The sequence below is a fragment of the Balaenoptera acutorostrata genome, chromosome 8 (genome assembly GCF_949987535.1).
Source record: "Balaenoptera acutorostrata chromosome 8, mBalAcu1.1, whole genome shotgun sequence".
Classification (NCBI taxonomy): Eukaryota; Metazoa; Chordata; class Mammalia; order Artiodactyla; family Balaenopteridae; genus Balaenoptera; species Balaenoptera acutorostrata.
In genome coordinates, this window is record NC_080071.1 from 30902760 (window position 1) to 30926028 (window position 23269).

Sequence of the window (23269 nt, forward strand, 5' to 3'; positions counted from 1 at the left end):
TTTATTTCTGTAAGGCAAATCTTGCATCTTGAAATTTACTACAGGCAGTTTTATAAATACTCAGAGAAAACTGCTGTAACTGGGACTGTGTACTTTTAGTGCCAGACAGGAAATCTTTTGCACTTTGTTTTAGTTTGAGTAGTGGCTTAAAATGATTACCAACTTGTTCTTGAAATTTAAATACATCATACTTATAAATATAGGTATCAATTTTTGGTATTAAAATGGTTATTTTTAAAACATGAATGATTCCTTAACTTACTGATTTTTAAGTTGCATGAAGCCTGGTGGTTTATATATTAAGCTACTGTTAATTGTGCATAAAGTTTAGCTTAAGGTTTATTCACAATTAAATCATTGCATTGTGGTCATATGGCAAAAAGTAAAATTATGTAAGCCATTATCTGGAATATTTGTGAATAAGCTAGTTTCTACAGTGAAGCTGTAGTCTTAACCAGAAAACTCTTGCTTTTTTTTCCGCCTGTGACTTTGAGCCAGTCACTTCAGCTCTCTAATCCTCTTGTTCTCAGTGTATAAAATCAGAAGATTGGACCAGATTATCTATTTCCTTCAAACTTCAAAAGTGTGTAATTTTTTATTTAGGAGTTACTGGATTGAATAACACATTGCTAAGATGGTGTGATTCTATCACTGAAGACAGTGGGATAAATTTATCATTATAAGAGTGTAGATAATTGCAGGTACAATATTAATATTAGCAGAGATTTCCCAGTTGGTATATGCTTTTTAGTTTGGTACTAACATACTTGTACTACATTTTTATGTCTCTCAGATTGTATATGCAAAAAGTTATTTAACACCGAACTCGGCAACATTACAGCTTATCTCTTTTTAAGTTTTCTGAAGGATTTAAGAATTTAGTAAGTGCCTATACACTGTTAATTATGTTTTTACCAGGGCAGAGGTTTGTGACTGTCAGAGACACTAAGGGAAGGGGAACTGTACAGAAGATCATAGTTGCCTTTTTCTGACACCTCAGAACGTTAACTTGTTTGTACTTAATTCGCTAGCAATCTGGCATTTGTAAATGTATTTACGTTTTTTAAGCAATCCATTTTTATTTCTCTTTTGATCTCTGTGAATTACATGAAGGTAGGGTAAAGAATGAATGTAAAATGTGAATGTTAGATTGCCATCTTTGAAAGTAATCTTCAAGATCTGCTATAGTTTTAGTTAAACTTAATACGATTGCACTTAGAGGTGGAAGTCTTATATGAAAATTGTTACCTTTTTATTAAACTTAAGCAGATGAGAACTTCCCATCTTTGTTTCTTGGTATTGAACTGAAGAGGTTCTCTCTTATGGTGGATTCTGTTTAAGGAAAAAGAAAAGAAAATAGACACTTAATAGAAGGCAGCCCTAGTAGGCAGATCTAGAAAACAGGCTCTATTTCAACTGTGGAATAGACTGAGAAGGTTTACTAACTACAGGTACGTATTAGCGATACCCCATGTGAGAAGCAGTACATATGGGAGAAAAGGCACTGAGTAAGAGTCAGCTTCTGCTCATGCTTTAACTCGCATTCTCTTTGGTAATGTAGTCTTGGGCCAGGCATTGTGCTTGGTGTTGAAGATATAAAGGATCTGAGTTCAAGGAGTTTACAGACAAGTTTATGATAATGAAAATAAAATTCAACAAACAAGAATCATTTAAACTTTAGAGAGCCAGGGTGAAATTCCCAGAGTGTACTTTGGCTATGTTGAATCTTTAAGGACACCTAGGAATTAGCCAAGGGAATCAGAAAGGTCAAAGACCCACTTGTCATCTTAATAGTTAAAAGTATTTACTGTCTCCTTTTTCAAGACCAAATGCTATGCTGACTCCCTCATACTGTGTGAAACTTCCAAGTAATTCTTTGAATGTAATAAAGTCACTGCATTATTTGTTGCCTAATTACAAATACCGTGTTCTTTACTATATATTTTAATAATTAGTTGCCTGTGTCCTTCTCCCGCCCCCCCCCACCCCTATCCTTCATGTTACTTTAGGGTGAATATGGAAATTATTTTATGTATGAAACTACAAGATTAAACTTTTTACTTATGAATTTGTTACATCTCTCTGATATTTTTATGAAATATATTTGTTGCAGAAGTTTATACATCCTAGCATTTAATATTTTGAAATTTTGTTACATTATATATTGTTGACATACAAAAATGACTGTGATAGTGTTGATAAACATTTAAAACAACATATTGTAATTCTATCTGGTTAGAAGAAAGTGGAAGAATATACATAAAAGTGTTAAAAGTCAGGATTTTATGCATTTTTGTGTACTCTAACTTTTTTCAGTGAGCTTATTAACTTTACTGATTATCTTTAAAAGTATTTTCATTATAAATAAAGTAAATGAAATTAAGTATGAAATACTCAGATGTCTGAGAGAGGCAGGTGAGGTGAATGCAAGAGGTCAAGTAGATGATAAATGGTAACAGCTAACATGCAATAGTGGAAACTAGGTCGAACTGGAACATATATATACCTCATCTAAAGGGGCACACTATGCTGATTGCTGTACAGGAGTGGGGCATGTTGCTACATACAGTGATTTTTTTTTTTAAAGAAAAATTTATATCTGCATTTTATAGAATAGCTGCAACTCATTTAGATTAAACAACTTTGCAGTGAACAGTTCACCTGCAGACTACTGCTCTGAAAGCTGTCTTTATGTACTATCCTTAGGAAATTCATGACTTATTTTATTGAAAATTGCATAGACTTGAAAATTGCATAGGCTTGACTTTTTTCCCTGAATTGTATTTTTGGTATCTCTCAGTATTGTTTTCTCTTTACTCTTTCTTGAAAAAAAAAAGAAAGAAAGAAAAATTGACCAGATGTTTGTCTTGTGTTTGATTTTAGATATTGTAATACCAGGAAATAATGAAGAGGAAATACTGTGTCCTGTTTTTGATTAGATAAAATTTGATTTCAGTAATGTTAGAGACATAGCATTGAGCCATCTTTTGTGTCACCATTGTTCTTCATTAGCCATTAATATTAGAACATTTACATACTCAAGATATTTGTACAGTGCTTTTAATAATAATATGTTGTCTTTCATCTTTCTTAAACTTAAGGCATATTTGATTTGTTATTTCAAGCAACCATTTAAATCTATTTCTATGAAAAGTACAGTATCCTCACATGGTATAACCTAAATATACATTATAACCACACGCAGACGTGTACATTATAATCTTAGAAAATTATATGTACATTTTCTATTCTATTATGAATTTTTTATTTATAACAGCAGTTATGTTTGTTAAAGAAAGTAGAAAGAAGTACAGTGAGGCCAAAACACTGTCCAGTCTTAAAACCAAACACCATAGTGATTATTTCCTTTCAATCTTCTTTTATTTTTTTGGCTGCGTTGGGTCTTCCTTGCTGTGCACGGGCTTTTCTCTAGTTGCAACAAGTGGGGGCTACCCTTTGATGTGCTGCGCAGGCTTCTCATTGCGGTGGCTTCTCGTTGTGGAGCACAGACTCTGGGTGCGCGGGCTTCAGTAGTTGTGGCTCTTGGCCTCTAGAGCGCAGGCTCAGTAGTTGCGGCTCGCGGGCTCTAGAGCGCAGGCTCAGTAGTTGTGGCACACGGGCTTAGTTGCTCTGTGGCATGTGGGATCTTCCCGGACCAGAGCTCAAACCTGTGTCCCCTGCATTGGCAGGCGGATTCTGAACCACTGTGCCGCCAGGGAAGTCCTCCTTTCAGTCTTTTTTTTTCTTTTTGTAAATCTTTGAATTTCAGGGTTAGGAGTAGTTTATGTGATTATAATAATATTGCATATATTGTTTTATATCTTGATTATTTTTAACAAATTATGAGCATTTTCCAAATTATTAATCTTTGTAATAAGCATTGCTTCAATAACTATGATATTTTGTTCAACTAGAGACCATAATGTAACCATTTGTCATAATATTGAATAGATTACTTCTGGTAATATATTACTGAAAGGAGCACTAAGATGGCCAACTTTATACATGAAGGCTTTCTAAATTTAAGATAGTTCCTTACAGTAGATTCCTAGCAATTAGATTTTTTAAGGTATAAACCAGTTTAAGGTATAAAAACTTAAGAGTTTCACGTATGTTTCCAGAGGAGTTGCGTACTATATTGGAAATTATTCTTTTAAAATATCTTTGCTATTTTAATAGGTAGAAAGTTATCTCATTTTATTAGTATTTCTTTAAAAATATTTTTCCTGCTTATAAAATTAGTACCTGTTTGTTGAAGATAATTTGGAAAACAGAAATACATAAAAATTACCCTTAAATTCATGGCCCAGGTATTATCAATGTTAATATTTTGGTGTAAATCTTTTTTTTTTTTAAGATGTAATTGACATATAACTTTATATTTGTTTCAGATGTACAACATGATCACTTATTAAATGTATACATTGCAAAATGATCACCACAGTAAGTCTAGTTAACATTCATCACCTCACATACTTACAAAATTTTTTTTCTTGTGATGAGAAGATTGTCTATTTAGCAACTTTCAAATATGCAGCATGATATTATTAGCCATGCTGTACATTACATTCTCAGTACTTTATATGTTCAGGTTTGGGGGTTTTTTTAAGATTCCGTGTGTAAGTGAGATTGTACAGTTTTTGTCTTTCTCTGTCTGACTTATTTCACTTAACATAATGCCCCCAAGGCCCATCCATGTTGTCACAAGTGGGACGATTTTTTTCTTTTTTGTGACTGAATAATATTCCCTCTGTGTATGTGTGTGTAACACATTTGGAGTCTGTTTTCAAGAACATAGTAAATAGGAAATCAACTATAACTGTAAACAATTCAATATGTTTTGGGCAGTGCTATCTATACTATACTCATTTTGTAAGAATAAAAATCTCTACCTGGGATATTGTGGCTAAACAAATAACAAGTTTTTTTTTAGGAGGAAAATAAGTAAATCACTAAACTTCCTCTTCTCTTCTTCTACCCTCAGAAGTAGAGAATTTAAGAAGGCCTGTAAAAGTTATTTAGAAGATAAAAGATAATCAGGTACTAAGTAGTAATTTAATATTTTTCTTTAAGATAGGATAGTTTCCTCAGATTTATGGATTCAGTGTATTCTCAACTTCAGATGTGCATGAATTGAAATTCTATACAAATAAAAACTTAATGCAACAAACTTGGCAAGATTTTAAAATTACTGAGTTTTGTTTTATTGTTTTCAGGAAGTCTATGTCTGTAGTCTCCTGGAGGATTGAAAGGCATCTTTTTTGCTTTATTTCATGTGAAACAAATTTTTAGTATATATATTGTATCGTTTAGAAATAAAAAATGGAGGAAGTTGTGAGAAAATGGTATTTCCCCCCCTTTCCATGCAATAAAGAATAAATACATAGAATTTGTATTTTTCAAATTGTTGGTAATTTAGGCAAAGTCTTCCATGCTTTTATTTATTTATTTATTTATTCTCTCTCTCTCTTTTTTTTAGATTTATTTATTTATTTTTGGCTGTGTTGGGTCTTTGTTTCTGTATGAGGGCTTTCTCTAGTTGCGGCAAGTGGGGGCCACTCTTCATCGCTGTGCACGGGCCTCTCACTATCGCGGCCTCTCTTGTTGCGGAGCACAGGCTCCAGACACGCAGGCTCAGTAGCTGTGGCTCACGGGCCCAGTTGCTCCGTGGCATGTGGGATCCTCCCAGACCAGGGCCCGAACCCATGTCCCCTGCACCGGCAGGCAGACTCTCAACCACTGCGCCACCAGGGAAGCCCTTCCATGCTTTTATTGTTGAGTATTCTGACTTGTGGTTTGTGGTGTGTGTAAAATTGATAGGAATGGTGGTAGTTATATGAACCTATATGTGTGATAAAATTGTGTAGAACTAAATAAATACACACACAAATGAGTAGAGGTAGAACTGGGGAAATGTGAAGTGTATAAGCATTGTTATGCTTTTATGCTACAGTTGTGCTCTTATACTGTAGTTTTGTAAAATGTTACCATTGGGGAAACATGTATCTCTATGTATTATTTCCTATAACTGAATCTAAAATTGTCTCAATAAAAATTTCACTGGATTTAAAATATCATTCACTGCTTACTGAGCTACCAGCTGAGATACTATAATTTTCAGAAACGCATAAACATTTCAGTTAGTCTCTGTTCTAAACAGATGAAACTGTCATTTTTATAGTGCACCATTTTGGATGCTATTTACACTCAGTGCCTTTGTTTCGTCTGCTTTTCACCTTACCCTGTCATTCTCCACCAAGTATTACAATTCAAACATTCTAAGTCCTTAAAATAAACGCCTATCAGAAGAATGTCTTAACTAATAGCTATCTGCTATGTAGATAAAACTTACATAGAGTATCTCACTTACAGATATTTTTTGTGTCTACACTAGCGTATCAGTAAAAGCTATTGTTTATGATCAAAAAATAGCTTTATATGTAAAATGTAATGTATTTTTACTCAGAATGTAAATCTACCATATATTACTATTGTTAAAGTATCCCGCTTTCTTTCTTCTTTGGGGAATTATTTTTGAAATTTTTTGGGAATTTGGATGTTTTTCTTTTAAAAACTCCACCATTTTAATCAAAATTTATTATGTTTTCTAGGCACAAAAAGATTGGATCAGCTTGTCCTTGATTTTTCTCTATTTTAAGGTAATCTGCCTGCTTAGTTCACTAATCATACAGGCTTAATACAATTTTCTGTTTGAGGTGGCAATCTATATTTGGTTGTTAAAACAGAAATTGTGTTATATAATGGCTAGATCTATAATGTTTTTTCTGATTGCCTCACAAGATGCAACCTAATCTCTCAAAGAAAAGAATAATTCATGTGATTTATGTCATGGAAATAAATATTAAAATAAATTCAGACTACATTTTTCATTTATGCTCCACAGAGTTTTGTTTTGTTCTCAGAAATGTATGAAAAATCTTTGCTGTTTTCGTCTGTTTGCCTGAAACTGTATTTTACTCATAGATTGAAGTATTGAAGCCATGGGAATAAAGGTTCAGCGTCCTCGATGTTTTTTTGACATTGCCATTAATAATCAACCTGGTAAGGAAATTAATGTCCCTATTTAACATTTATATATAAGTACTTAATATTTTAAGTTAGCAAAGAAATTTAAACCAACTACCTTCTTTTTCAGCTGGAAGAGTTGTCTTTGAATTATTTTCTGATGTGTGCCCCAAAACATGCGAGAACTTTCGTTGTCTTTGTACAGGTTTGTTGACATTTTCACTTGCCCTAATAGTAGTCCCATTTGACTTCAGTTTGCTTTGATTTTTTATTTAACATGTTTTAGATTTTTTCATGCATGTTATTTCCTTCTCAGCATGCTTACTATGCAACATTTACTAGACATGAAAGTAATTCTTATACATATTAATTGTAATGGGATTGTATCTGAGATTGATTTCTACACTCAGTAGAAAAGCATGGGTGCTTTTTAAATGAATTTTTAAAAAAATTCCTGAGGGAAGTTAAAATTCTGTAGTTTAAAGAAGTCTGTATAGGTCAAGAGAGGTGTATTTTACTGGGCAAAAGCTTTCATCATTAATTTTATTTTAACTTTTAAATATTTTTTTAATTTATTTTATTTAAATTTTTCTTCTAGTTTTATTGATGTAATTGACATATACTGCTGTATAAGTTTAAGGTGTACAGCATAATGATTTGATTTACTTGCATCATAAAGTGATTATCACAGAAAGTTTAGTGAACATCCATAATCGCATATAGATACAAAATTAAAGAAGTAGGGAAAAATTTTTTTCTTGTGATTTCATCATTAATTTTGCTTTAATACTACTTCCTTAATTTCTTTTCTACTTAACAGCCTACTAATTTTTCTTCTCTGTAGGTGAAAAGGGGACAGGGAAATCAACTCAGAAGCCATTACATTATAAAAGTTGTCTCTTTCACAGAGTTGTCAAAGATTTTATGGTTCAAGGTGGTGACTTCAGTGAAGGTAAGACTTTGATTCCCACAAAGAAAATCATATATTTATATTCTTTGTTAAATACATGGATCTCAAAGTTAGACAAGTTTCTAGAAGTACTAGTCCAGTTTTCTTCTCAGCCCACTTAATCTTTGGTCAAACAATTAGAAGTACTGGGAATTCCCTGGTGGTCCAGTGGTTGGGACACGGAGCTTTCACTGCTGATGGCCTGGGTTCAGTCCCTGGTTGGGGAACTGAGATCCTGCAAGCTGCCTGGCGTGGCCAAAAAAAAAAAAAAAAAAAAAAAATAGAAGTACTCATAGAAATAGATAAAAAGGAGGAAGCACACAGGAAAAAATTTCATCTTTGATACATGACTTAATTTCAGAAATTTGCTTCTGGGTAAAAACCAAAACACTATTTATCTCTTAGTAGCCTATCAGTGTTCATGTTGATTTTGTCACAGCCAGTAATTCTTTACTACAGTATGGTTTTTACCTCTATTCTCTTATCGTAAAAACATTGAAACTGTGTTTTTAAAGACACTTTGAGAAGCTACTAGTAATTTCTGTTAAAAGACCTACATAATCATTAGAATCTGAACATTCTTTCTTCTACAGATCTTAATAAGCTTTGTTACACTCATACTGTTGTATCATAGAGGAGAGAAAGTAATTTGGGATCTTGTCAGTATTGACTTTAAGTTAAAGTCTTATAATTTGCTGTGAACGTTTGCGTATTGTTGATTCAAAATCATTCAAGTAGCTACTTTGTAAGAAGCATTGTGTTTAGGTAGCACCTTTGAGAAGATTACTGACTTATCAGTTCTAAGAGTCCATGTTTTTTCATTCTTAGGAAATGGACGAGGAGGGGAATCCATTTATGGAGGATTTTTTGAAGGTAAAAATGTTTATGTTTAAATTGTTTTTAATGTTTTCTAGTATTTTATTCATTTGATTTTTCTCTATTGAATCAATAAGATTATTGATATACTAATATCCAACTACCTTCAACTAAACGAAGTTAATTTTCTTGTGAAAAATTTTATGTGATAGACTTCTTATAAAGGTAGGATTTTTTTGTGATTGGTACATTCGTACATTATATTACTTGAAGGGTTTCAGTGATCTGAAACTTTTAGAATTGTAGTGCTAGAATAGGAACTTCCATAGCTTGATCTTAATCTTTATTAAAAGAGATTCAGCTATATTTCTTAGTGACAATATCAACATTTTTGTGCATCCATTTTTCTATGAAGATTTTTTTTTAATCTTTGATATTCTGAATTTGGCTGTAATGTTTTTCCCAAATTTAAGTTTTCTGTCTGAAATTTTTTATTAATGTGAAGATCATTTGAAAGACTATAAACATGTGATTGTGGAATAAATTTCATATTTCCCATCTTTCTCTTTTGGGAGTCAGTGAAATTTTGTTTCACGTTCCACCTGCTTTTTTCCAATTCTAATCCAAGATTTGAAGGCAATCTGCTCTTTCTACCATGGCAGAGATTAAGTTTAATGAGTGCCTCTCTGTGCTAAGAATAGTATTGAAAGGGGGTTGATAAAGTATTTGGATTTTATAGCAAGGGATTGAAAATTAGAAATATTTTAATCTGAAAAGATGGGGGAGGAAATTGGTTAATATTGGATTTCTCTTCTTTTAACCTTTTATCTAAATTTTGTCTGACACTAAAGAGCACATGATATGAACACAAGATATGAAGAGGAATGAAAATGAATTTTGGGGGGGAGTTATACCTATAACTGAAAACTTTGCTTCTCTATAGATGAGAGTTTTGCTGTTAAACACAACAAAGAATTTCTCTTGTCAATGGCCAACAGAGGGAAGGATACAAATGGCTCACAGTTCTTCATGTAAGAATTTATGATCTGATGATTTAAAATACCACTTTTTTGATGTGTCGTTACTCTGTGTGCCTGCTACTGATCACTAGTAAATAGGAGAGGGACGTATGAGGGAGAGGATTTTTGAAGGAGGAAGAACAAAGAATTGTTGAAAGGGGAGTTGAACTGTACTGCTAAAGTTTTCAAAAGATGAAGACTTTTGTCAAGAGGACTCAGGAGCCAGCTTAAAGGGGTGGCATTCCCCCTGGCCAAATTAGGACAAGTTGAGCATTGATTATTTTGAAAATAAATAATGATGGTATCATATTATCAAATAAAATGGAAATCCAGGAGTCCATTCAGATATAAATAATAGAATAAATAACAAGGGAGAAAGAAAAACTGTTCCTTAGTAGAATGCAACTAATAAATGTAAAAGGAATTATAGTGTTAGAAATGTCCTGTTTTGCAGTCAGGACATTAGAGTTAGAAATGACTGTTTTGCAGTCAGGACATTAGAGTTAGAAATGACTGTTTTGCAGTCAGGACATTAGAGTTAGAAATGACTGTTTTGCAGTCATCTCAGTAACATTGATTCAGGAAAGAATTACCTATGGATGATAAATTTATACGGTAAGTTTAACAAGGAACAGGATGTTTGCATTGAGTATCTCTTCATAAATTACTTAATTATAAAGAGTAAAATACAGTTGTTCCTCATTATTCAAAGATTCTGTATTTGTGAATTTGCCTACTCACTAAATTTATTTGTAACCCAAAGTCAATAGTGCTAATGTTTTCCAATTCTGACTACAAAAAAATTGTTACCAGGGCTCTTGTCAGCAATTCATACTTTTTATCATGTCCCATGGGTAAAGATTTGCTCTCCTCTTCAATAACTGTAAACTCTTTTGGTCTCAGAAGAACTTAATCTGTCAGCACCATGTGGATTATTCTTGTGTTTTCTATTCCACATTTGTAACTCCCTTCTTCAACAGTGAGAAATCTCCTTCCGAGTGTGTTCAAAATTTCTACTCACTTGTTGAATCCTATATTTAAAAATTGCCATCCTCTACCACTGTGAAGAGTAACCTACTAACTAGAGTTCACTATTTATTTATAGCAATTTTTGTTTTTACAGTGAGGGTATGTAGTTAAATTATCATGTTTAAAAATGACTTGGGTTAGTACTTTTTAGTGTAAATTTTGTGTGGTTTTGTGACTCACATTATGTTAAATTCATTTCCGATTATATTTCATTTGTTCTCCCTCTCAGGTTGATTTATTTCTTGCCTTTTTTTTTTAAGTTTTTAAAACATTAACATGTTTCCAAGAGTCAAAGCAAAGAGAATACTTCTGAAGTATCACTCCCACCTAACTCTTCATTCCATTCCCCCATTTTTTTACCTTTTTTTTTTTCCACCACCTATCCATATTAGTAACCAACCTCATTAGTTTCTGGTTTATTTTTCTTTATATCTTTTTACAAACATAAGCACAGATATATATTTTTTTCTTATTTTCCCTTTTTTCTTACACAATAGATAGCACACTGTATATGTTTTTTTCTTTTCACTTAATGATAGAACCTAGAAATCACTCCATATCAGTTCATAGAGGTCTTTCTGACTTTTTTTTCCCACAGATGCACAGTAGTCTGTTGTATGGATACACTGCAGTTTATTCAGCCAATTGCCTATATACAGGTGTTTCTGATTTTTTAAATGAAAACAACTTATATCACATTTGTTGTGGGAAAATTAGAACACACAGATAAAAAGAAGAAAAACAATCCCATCCCCAGAGCATCTTTACATGCAATAAAAATACAGGTAGATAGTTGCATATAGTCTGTAATCAACTTTTGGATGTAATATAAATTTCTTTGTACATCACTAAATATGAATTAACATGTTAATCCATTGTTTGAATGTACGGTGGTTTTATTTATTTAATCTTAGTTTTGAACATTTGGTTTGCTTCTTGTTTTCAGACTGCTACAGTGAACATTGTTGTACCTATTGTTTGATGCATTTTTTAATTCTTTTATGTTAGTTGCTAGAAGTTTACTTAGTGAAATGTTTACACATTTTTAAGGCTATCCATATATATTGCTACATTGACTTCCAAAAGGAAGTGTGTAGTTTACTCTAGAGCAACAGTATGTAAGTGCCAGTTTCACCAGATCCTCAGCAACACTGAGCGTTACCATTTATTTTCACTTTTTAAAATAAAATCCCTCCTGTGCTAACCAAAACCCGTATGTTAAATTCATATAACCCTTCATGTATATTCTCAGACTCTTCCAATTTTTGGTTTCTCCTGACCTCTTTCCACTTTTAGATAACTATTCTTTACTACTTCTGTGTTCTGTTGTTTTTTAAAGGAAACAACTTCAGTTTTTAATCTTTTTTAAAATGTTTTATTTTATTGTTTTATATTAATTGTATAATATAAAATTTGCCTTTTTAACCATTTGTTAACTGCATAACTCACTGGTATTAATTATATTCACAGTGCTCTGCAACTACCACCACTATTTCCAAAACTATTTCATCATTCCAGAGAGTAGCCATTTTCCCTTCCCCTCAGCCCCTGGCAACCTTTATTCTACTTTCTGTCTCTATGAATTTGCCTATTCTATATATGTAAGTGGAATCATATAATATTTGTCCTTTTGTGTCTAACTTATTTCACTTAGCGTGTTTTCAAGGTTCATCCATGTTTTATAGCATGTATCAGAACTTCATTCCTTTTTATGATTGAATATCATTCCATTATATATACATACCACATTTTGTTTATCCATATTCTTTTTTAGTGGGCATTTGGGTTGTTTTCACTTTTTGGCTATTGTGAATAATGCTGCAGTGAACATTGGCATATATGTTTGTTTCCCTGTTTTCAGTTCTTTTGGATAGATACCTAGGAATAGAATTTCTGGATCATATGGTAGTTCTATGGTTAGCTCTTTGAGGAACCACCAAACTGTTTTCCACAATGGCTACATCATTTCACATTCCCACCAGCATTATACAAAGAGTCCTAGTTTTTCCATTCTCATCAACACTTTTTCACCAATCTGAGAGTGACCATGAAAGCAATGCAAGTATTGGTTTAGGGGTTACAAATAAATTCTAGTGAGCAAGCCAGTGGACAAATACGTAATCTGTAAAGCGAGGATTGACTGTATCTTGATGCAAATTATATACACTAAATGTAACACAAATACATATATAGTGTACACCTAGGTTTTTACATTTCTAGGTGGTTTTAGCAAGTTCAGGTGATCATAGCTGTTACAGTGAGAAAACAATAACCGGTTATTAGTTTTTAAAATAAGGTGAACTTTTAAAAATACATGTATGTGTTAGAATTTTTTTTGGTGTGTGTGTTTTAATCAAAAGTTAGCTTAAATTGTGTTCCTTCTTCCAAATTTCTAATGCCTTTTTTGATAAGATTTTTAAAATAACAAATCTTGTACAATGCCCATATTCAGTCTGTTGTACAGTGTGTCTTCATAGCTACTCAGATAGCAGCTTTCTTAGCTACAAAGCTTTCAGGTTGATGTGGAGAAAAGGATTTTTAAAAATTAACTTTTTGCTAATTTTAGGTTTTGTCCAAATTGTAATGCAGATATCTTTCTTCAGTGTGAAGTTTACTTTATGTTAGGGATAACAAACTCAAATACCCATAGGTCTTAGGCAAGTAATATAAGGGAGTAAAGGCTGCTGGGACAAGAAACTTAATGATTAATCTCTGTATTAGAGAAGGCAGGGATACTCAGCCTGACCAATTATTGCCACATGCCAGGTGCCGTGTCTTTCCATGTTTTCAAAAAGGTCTGGAATCTGGATTTTTATATAGAAGTATCCACATTTTTAAGTCTTGGCAGCTAATTTAAAAATTTATAAACACTACATGGACCATTTCTGTTCAGGTCCAACAGAACATGTATGAGGACATCAGAATATGACCTGGGCTTTAACTGTTGAAAATGTTAAGATTGAAAAACACTGCTGTTAAACCCATAAACTGGTGAAATGGTTTGATAAATTATGGTATGCCCAGACAGTAGAACACTGTACAACTGTGGATATTCAATAAGAACCCAGTTACATGCAAGAAACATGGATGGATAGAAATAAGACCAAAATGTCAACTTTGATTTCATGTAAGTTTTCAACAGTGTATAGGTATTTCAAAACAAGTTTTTGAAAATGCATTGTCGAAAGCATCTTGCATTCGATTCTATTTAAGATTCAGGTAAATAAGATTCTATTATGTTAAGATAGCATATATATGATTTCTTTGTTTGCTACTTTGTTTCCAATGCAGTTATTTTCTTTTCCTTTTTAGAGATGCTAACTTTGTTTTTCTCTGACTTTGTTTTTATTCTTCTATCTGATGACTTCCAAAAGAACAACAAAACCAACTCCTCATTTAGATGGGTAAAGATTATTTTAATTTATTTTACAACCTACTTTAAATTAATACTAAAATAATAAGCTTTTATTTAGTCATCTTTACTTGACTCTTTAGGCATCATGTTGTTTTTGGGCAAGTGATTTCTGGTCAAGAAGTTGTGAGAGAGATAGAAAACCAGAAAACAGATGCAGCTAGCAAACCATTTGCTGAGGTGCGGATACTCAGTTGTGGAGAGCTAATTCCCAAATCTAAAGGTAAAAACAAGTATATATTTCTCTTTTTTAAAATCTGTTTGTTTGTTTATTTATTTATTTGGCTGTGTTGCATCTTCGTTGCTGCGTGCGGGCTTTCTCTAGTTGCGGCTAGCAGGGGCTACTCTTCGTTGGGGTGCGCGGGCTTCTCATTGCGGTGGCTCCTCTTGTTGCGGAGCACGGGCTCTAGGCGCACGGGCTTCAGTAGTTGTGGCTCGCGGGCTGTAGAGCACAGGCTCAGTAGTTGTGGTGCACAGGCTTAGTTGCTCTGCGGCATGCAGGATCTTCCCGAACCAGGGCTCGAATCCGTGTCTCCTGCGTTGGCAGGCAGATTCTTAAGCACTGTGCCACCAGGGAAGTCCCTAAAAGCAAGTATATATTTCTGATAACTCTTACGCACACAAAACAAACACACTCTAATTAGTTGGCACGATCTTTACGCTAAAGTGAATATAAATATGAAGTTTTTGTGTTTTTAAATGTATTTTTGTGTTTTCAAATGTGTTTTATCTTACTTCATACTTTGTTCATTTATCATGGAACTGCTTAACTTTCCTTGAATTATTTGCAGTAATTCATCCATCTGCTTCCACTTTATTTTTGGGGCTTTTTAAAAAGTGTAGTTGTCTAAATAGCATGGTAAATAAATATTATTCTAGGGAAAGAGACAGTGTGGGGAGGATGACAGTTGAAGAGATTAACATAGACTAATAAACTTTACGGGAATAAATTATTTCCCCTTCATGCACTGCTTAGATTCAGAAGCATCTGGCATGTTTGAGAAACTTCTTTTACTTAGACAAGAACACTTGAAGTTAACACGACTGGTAGTTTGATATATTATCTGAAATGGTAGAACTTGGTTTTTTAAGTAAGTATTTTAAGTCTTTATATTATATAAGAAATATGTAACTGCTATTGTTTATTACAGATATTGAGCCTGACACTCTAAAAGTAATGGGGTGAGATTACCTTCAAATCTGTGTAGAAAGCAATAAAGTATTGAATTGACCTAATATTCCTATTAATCTTCCAGGGAATAATACATAATCTCAGTACTTAGTTTTTCATGGTTAACAAGAGAGTCTCTGTAATCTTTTCTGATCCTCACAAGAACTGTATAAGACCAATATTATTTTCCTCATTTTACAGATACAGTCAAGGAGATTAGTATTTACCACATCAGGGAACTAGACCTCAAGCCCAAGTTTGCTGGCTCCAGATCTAGAGCTTTTTCTGTTACATGTTGCTAACTCATTAAAGTCTTTAATATTCCTTTCAGAGTTGCCCTAAGTAGAACATTCTGTTCTCAAATTTTAGGTATACTGATGTGCTCTGTAATATGCACGTTTTATTTTGCTTTTCTTTAGTTCCCCAATCAGGGATTGAACCAGGGCCCGCAGCAGGGAAAGTGCCGAGTCCTAACCACTGGACCTCCAGGGAATTCCCTGGAGAAGGCTTATTTTTAATTTTCTTTCTCTGCATTCCACTTTGATTCTAATGATTTCACTTTCTTCTCTGTTATGTCAAATATATACCTTGTAAACCATCACAGGAATATTGCTGCAGCTCATACTGGGACTGTTTAATTAACTTCTTGTGTTCAAGAGTCTGGCTATCTCTCCTTATTTACAAACAGCAGTTATAATGTATGCCTTGTGTTCGTGATGATTCAGAAAGAATGAAGTGTCGTTGAGTATCTTACCTTTTTTTGAAAAAATAGAAACTAAAAAGCAATCTATATTAATCTTTGCATATTTTAGACCCTGAATCTTCTGCTATTTAATTCTTCAAAGTGTTGTCAGTACAATTGGAATATTTTGGTTTAAGGCATTATTTCTTCCCACATCATCTAGAAAGTATTCATCTTTTATTCTGTACTTAACTGTTTTTTGGCTTTTTTCTTGTGTTTTGTAGTCTTTCAGGATCTTGTGTTAGGATCTATTCTCTGCTTATAAAAGTTAAGGATGCTGTGTGGTTTACATATTTAGAAGAGATAATTAAAAAGCTTATATCTTAAACCATAAATGTTATCATAGACTCTAATAAATTTGGTGTAAAGATTCTTTTGGTACTAAATAGTCAGTTTTTGAATATTTGCTGAAAGGATGAGAAGGTGAATGAATGTCACTCTTTGTATATTATTATGTTTTTATAATATATTTTCACCTGAAGCAACAAATGCTAATTTTGCCCATGCCATTGTGGCCAGGAACTTGTGCTGAAAGTTGATGTCGTGTTCTAGTGTGTGTTCCTCAGACTCATGCTAAGGAAGTATATCTTGCCCTTATCAGTTTCATCAGTTGGGGAAGATTTGGCCCTTTGTTACTGTCTGCGCAGGAGTTACTGAAAGGCCAGATTTGTTTTGAGTCGTACCTTCCATGCCTGCTCTGTTCTGGATTACACTGTGGAAAGAGGAAAAGATCTTTATGTTTGAGGTCACACAGTTTGGCACCTGTTACTCTACAGTCCTTCAATTACCATTCAGAACATTGGTCAGAATGGATTTTGTCATGCATCAATAAAATCTTTTTTTTTTTAGGCAGAGCTGTGTCTTCCTTCCAGTTTATAAGTTTGATGGCCATCTTACAATCTTAAATTGGACATAGTCAAAAAGCTTTGTGTAACACAGCGGTGTTCATCATCATCATCATATTTAAAACCTTGCTTGAGACATACACACCCCACTTTAAAAAGAAATAAATACCGAATCTTTTTTTTTTCTTTTTCTAACTTCCTGAAAGAAAACAAAAAGACTTCTGAAGACATCTGATTGTCTGGGCCCACCTGTAAGTGGTCTTGGTGAGTCTGGGCAGTCATCCTGGGCCTTCCCTTTGCTGTTGTGAGATTGGAAATTCTACTTTTTGTGGCTATTTGAATGTGCCTGAGAAGGTTCAGAGTCAAGGGGAAGATCCTTCCAACAGATGCAGAGGAGGAACACAGGAGGCTAATCAAAACTGCATCCCAGTAGAGGCTCAAGGGGCAAAGTGTAGGATAGAACACAGACCACTACCCTGATGAAGGTACTTCCTGGCTTTTCAAGAGTTACCATGATCTCAGATCATGCTGGTCTCTTCAGAGTTCCCTGCAGTTGTTAAAGAGAGGTCTGTCCACCTTGGCCATGCAGCATGAGTTGGGGCTGATGATATATTACAGAGTACATAGAAACACAAGTGCTGAGTTATAGCAGCATGGCGATAAATAAATAGTTATATGAGCAGAAATCTTGCATATATGTGGTAGAAAACAGATTACCTGGCAGTACAGAAAGAAGAGCACAATAGAGGAAGCAGCTGGTGAATCTTGTACTCAGGAGACAGTAGAAAAGATCAGACACTCATTTGTATGGTGACCGGATCCCATTTCAGTGTCTTTATCCTGGAATTAAGAGCCATGGTGATAGCACTTTTAATGGAGAATAGTGGGATGTTAAACTTCGAAACTGTTCAGAGGGGAGACCCACTATTTTTGAAATGAAAAGAGGTTCATTTGAGGTATAGTTCTCTTCTCTATTTCAAACCTTATTTTGCTGATGGCCTTGAAATTTCCTTCAATTTAAAGGTTTCACGTGAAATTCATTGGTATAAAATTTATACTTCTCAAAAAACTAGTAAAGCAGCATTTTCTTACCATATGTTTTTACAAGTAAAATGTTCTGGAAGTTTGTTTTTTCACCTTAACAACATACTAGTAAAGTCAGTACCCAGTAGTATTACACCACATCCTACCTCCCCTCCCAGCAAAGGTCAGTGAACAGGGTTGGGAATTTCTTTTACACAGTGATTGATAAGCAAACTGCATAATCTAAATAATCTAAAATAAACCAACCAGAAGTGGCCCAAGAGTTAAAAAATGTTGCTCTTTTATCTTAAGGATGGTTATATGCTTATAAGTGATACTTTGAAATAGATTTTAAGTGGTTAGGCAGGAAGTAGGGTTTTTTGGAGAACGGGGTGACAACAATTGTTGTCAGATTGGGAGTTTTAAAATTTCTTCAGTTTTAAAATTTAATACATTGATTTTGTTCAAAATTTAGAAAGCATAAAAGGATAGTCAGTGAAAAGTCTTTTTCCCATTTCTGCCCATCAGTTCCCCTTCTCAAATTTTCTGTATCATTCTACATGTATGTATGAATGTTGATAATATAAGATAAATTCCTAGAAATAGAATTAACAGATTATAGGGGTCTGCATTTGTAATGTTGGTAGGCACTGCCACTAGAATATAAGAAAGTTAATTTCCCTATGCCCTTTGCAGAGCCACATAGTATCAAACTCTTTAATCTTTGCCAGTCTAATTATAGGGTTGGTTGTTGTTGTTTGTTTGTTTCTTTGTTTTTAATTTTATTTATTTATTTTTGGCTGTGTTGGGTCTTCGTTTCTGTGCGAGGGCTTTCTCTAGTTGCGGCAAGCGGGGGCCACTCTTCATCGCGGTGCACGGGCCTCTCACTATCGCAGCCTCTCTTGTTGCGGAGCACAGGCTCCAGACGCGCGGGCTCAGTAGTTGTGGCTCACGGGCCCAGTTGCTCCGCGGCATGTGGGATCTTCCCAGACCAGGGCTCGAACCCGTGTCCCCTGCATTGGCAGGCAGATTCTCAACCACTGCGCCACCAGGGAAGCCCTTGTTGTTGTTTTTAAAGCTGGTTTAAATAAGCATTTCTCTAAGGTATTTGATGTTATCATCTCCTTAGGAGCCATTTATATTTGTTTTTATATGAGTTGATTGTTAATTGCTTTGCCTCATATTTTTACTCAACTCCAAGCCTCCTTGTATTTCCTTTTGTTTGGATAAATTAACCATTTTTTTAAGGGTAAGTCTGCTGGTAACTATCTTTTTTTTTTTTTTTTTTTATAATTATTTATTTATTTATTTATTTATTTATTTATGGCTGTGTTGGGTCTTCGTTTCTGTGCGAGGGCTTTCTCCAGTTGCGGCAAGCGGGGGCCCCTCTTCATCGCGGTGCGCGGGCCTCTCACTGTCGCGGCCTCTCTTGTTGCGGAGCACAGGCTCCAGACGCACAGGCTCAGTAGTTGTGGCTCACGGGGCCAGTTGCTCCGCGGCATGTGGGATCTTCCCAGACCAGGGCTCGAACCCGTGTCCCCTGCATTGGCAGGCAGATTCTCAACCACTGCGCCACCAGGGAAGCCCTGCTGGTAACTATCTTATTTTTCTGAAATGTCTTTATTTCCCTTTCTTTCATGATGGGTATTTTCACTAGATGTAGAATTCTGGGTTGGCAGTTCTTTCAACACATAAAAAAGTGTTAGGCCACTTCCTTCTGGCCTCTGTGGTTTCAAGTGAGAAGTCTGTTGTCATTCAAATCGTTGTTCCCCGTAGGTAATGAGGGAATTTTCTGCCATTATTATTTTTAAATTTTTTTTAATTTCAGATTTTTCTCCTGGGATTCTGATAACACAAATGTTAGATCTTTTGTTTATTGTTCTACAGGTCTCTGAAGCTCTGTTCATTTTTTGTTTGTTCTTTTTACTTTCTCTGATGTTCTGGTTGGGTAATTTCTATTGGTCTGTCTCTGGTTCGCTAACAGTTTCCCTGTCATCCCCACTCTGATATTGAGCACATTTTATTTCAGTTATTGTATCATTGTATTTTTCAGTTCTAAAATTCCTTTTGATACTTTATATCTTCTTTTCTCCTGAGATTTTTTAACTTTTTTTCATTTGTTTAAAGAACATTAACAATTGCTTGTGGAAGCATTTTTAAGATGGCTTTTTAAAAATCCTTGTTAATTCCAACATGTGAGTCTTCTGGGTGTTGGCATCTTTTGATTGTTTTTTCTTACTTAAGTTGTGATTTTCCTGGTTCTTGAAATTATTAGTGATTTTTTTTTTTTAATTTTGTCCTGGAAATTTGGGGTATTGTACGTTATGAGACTCTGGATTCTGTTTATGTTTTCTGTTTTTAGCAGGCAGTCACCTTATATAGGTTTAGCATGTAGGTCCTGGCCTCCTTTTGTAGATTGTGGTTTCAAAGATAATTCAGTTTCCAGAGCCCTTGCAGTACTATTCTGGTTTCATTTGTATGCTACTGAAAAACTGGATGCTATTCAACACTGTAGTTTAATTCTCAAACCTTTTGCCATATTAGTTCTGGTCAGTTTAACTTGGGGGTCTCCTCCCAGGACTTCATATATAAATTTAAAGAATCTTTTTCTCTAGCTTCCGTCTCTGAAATCTGTGCCACCTGCTGGTGCAGTGAGGGGAGCTGAAGCCCAGGCTTCCCACTTTGTCTCTACTGACATCACTTTGGCAAGGGAAGGGGAACACTGCTTGAAGGGGAGGGTACTGGAAATCCAGATTCTCTACTTTGTCTCTGCTGATAGAGCCAAGAGGGAGTTGGTGAACCTTTTTTTTTAATTTTCCCCCTTAGTATTTGCTTAGAGTAAAGCAGGTATTGGTGACAAATTTTTTGTCCTGCGAAACCATCTTTTTTCTAGTTCTCTGTCTGGAGAGAGCAGGCCTTTCTTGGGGCTTTTAAAAACCTGTGTCCATTGGCATTTCTGAGTTGCAGGCTTCTCCAGCGTGATGTCTAGGGTATATGGGAGACAGATTGAAAATCACCATGTCACCTTCAAATCCAGAGATCCCTGGCCACTCTGCCTTCTTTCTACCTTTCAGAGTCTTCTTATGTTTGTTTCTTTTTGTATTATGTCTAGGATTTCTACTTACACTTAGCAGGAGGATAGGAAGAGATGAATCTATTCCATCTTCACAATTTCTCCATTCCTTTCTTCATACTTTTAAAGTGTTGTAAAATCTTCCCTTTTATATCCAGGATCTACTCATCCTTAAATTACACCTATAAAGGAGTTTGTTCAGTGCTTACTAGCAGTTTGTAGGCACTCTACAGATACTACTCCACACTACTTTTTCCTGCCCCTATTTCAAATCCTAACATAGTCAGTTCTGCTATACTGCTTGTTTTGAAAACATGCATTTATTCCATTCAGTTGATACATTAGAAGATAATTTGAACGTAACATCAGTTTCACCTTTGCCTCTGCATGCTCTTGTCTACAATAAATGCTGAGTGCAGAAAACCATATGCAGTTGAACAGCTTTACAGGAATACACAAAAATTACACATACACAGGGGAGTTCCCTAGTGGCCTGGTGGTTAGGATTTGGCGCTTTCACTGCCCCATGGCCCGGATTCATTCCCTGGTCGGGGAACTGAGATCCTTCAAGCCGTACGACGTGGCCAAGAGAAAAACATTTACACATACGCACACCTCACACATCTACTAAGCTACCTCAGTTCATCACTTGTGTCATAAGCCACGCCTAAGTACAGTTTGTACTTTCCATCTAATTTCATCTGATTTCATATCACCCCCCCTTCCACTAACTTTACAGTAACTCACAAGCTGTAGCCTTACTGACATTCACTTCACAAGCAAACCCATGATTTTCTCAAACTGCCATATTTATTGTCGTATTTATGTATGTCTTAACTATTTAACGTGTGAAAGCTCTGTTGCTATTTTTATTAGTTTCCTATCTTTTTTTTTTAATGTGTCACTGATGAAGTTTTTGAGTTTTGTGCCCCTAACCCCATTTTTCCTATAAGCCATGTAGTTTTTGTTGTACAGTTTTCCATGGCACAGTGATTTATAGAAATGCATATGTTAGGGGACTTCCCTGGCGGTCCAGTGGTTAAGACTCGCACTTCCATTGCAGGGGGCATGGGTTCGATCCCTGGTTGGGGAACTAATATCCCACATGCCACGCAGCAGGGCCAAAAAATTTTTTAAAGAAAAAGAAATGCATATGCAGTCTAACAGCAGAACTGACTGTGCTTCTCCAAACCCTTTCTGCTTTACTCTTGTCCTTATTGACCATATTGACTAACAAATCCATATATAATTTATAGTCAGAGTTTCTAGAAAATTTATTACAACTCAATGTATGTTTTCAGATGCTGTTTGCTATTAAATTCACACTTGTTGGTCTTATTTTCCAAATAGACAGTAAACTCTCTGAGGGCAGAAGTTTGCTATGGAACTTCCCCATTTATACTCTACAATTCTTTCTCTCCATGTCCTGGCATCATGTTAAATATATATCTATGTACTATTCAGTTAAACATACTTGTTGATCTGAGCAGGATAAAATTTCATGCAGATTCACGATGTGCCTAAATCATATTTTTAAATTTAGGTTAACACAAATTTTGAAACTCAAACTACATTCTGTTAGAACTAATATTGATATTGTCATGTCTCTATTTTTTTTCTTCTTACTCTTCTGTTCTTTAGCTGCTCTTTCTCAATCATATTATCATTTTTTCAGAGCAGATTCATAGGAAAAGTGGCCGTAAATTAAATTTCACTCAAAAATAATGTTGAGAAACATGAAAAGAGGGAACCTTTCAACCTTAGAGCTTTCTAGGTTCTATTCCAAGGCATCCTCCCTAAAAACACAGTTTATTTTCCTTTTATAGTTCATATCATCTAATACTTGGGCAGATTATATTACCCTAAAAATAGTTATAAATCTTTTTTATGGTCTTCTATATTGTTGTGATATTTTGCTTCACTCAAATGCTTACGTGAAAAGTGAAGTGAAAACTAAATAATGGTTATTTGAAATATATTTAATGCATTTGGTGGGGAGAACGGGCTTGCTTTTTTTTTTTTTTTTTGGTAAGCTTAGATTGAGATTTTTCTTGTTTCTTGAGGTAGGATTGTATTGCTATGAACTTCCCTCTTAGAACTGCTTTTGCTGCATCCCATAGACTTTGGATCATCGTGTTCTCGTCATTTGTCTCTAGGTATTTTT

The 23269-nt window shown here is 34.6% G+C and overlaps 1 protein-coding gene across 8 annotated transcripts in view; it reads left to right on the forward strand.

The window, feature by feature from the left end:
* The window catches only part of PPIG (peptidylprolyl isomerase G), a 41549-nt gene that overhangs the window by 2385 nt on the left and 15895 nt on the right, over positions 1-23269 (forward strand). For 4 of the 8 annotated variants that reach the window (XM_007183241.2, XM_057551409.1, XM_007183245.2 and 1 more), the window contains exons 2-9: positions 6612-6659; positions 6985-7062; positions 7157-7231; positions 7871-7978; positions 8804-8848; positions 9735-9822; positions 14214-14243; positions 14335-14474. In XM_007183241.2, the coding sequence (XP_007183303.2) occupies positions 7002-7062; positions 7157-7231; positions 7871-7978; positions 8804-8848; positions 9735-9822; positions 14214-14243; positions 14335-14474 (547 nt within the window). In that variant the 5' untranslated portion in view covers positions 6612-6659; positions 6985-7001. Of the gene's footprint in view, positions 1-4391; positions 4444-4984; positions 5041-6611; positions 6660-6984; positions 7063-7156; positions 7232-7870; positions 7979-8803; positions 8849-9734; positions 9823-14213; positions 14244-14334; positions 14475-23269 lie in introns of all 8 variants that reach the window. The other 4 variants (XM_057551405.1, XM_057551406.1, XM_007183242.2 and 1 more) reach the window with 2 other exon arrangements.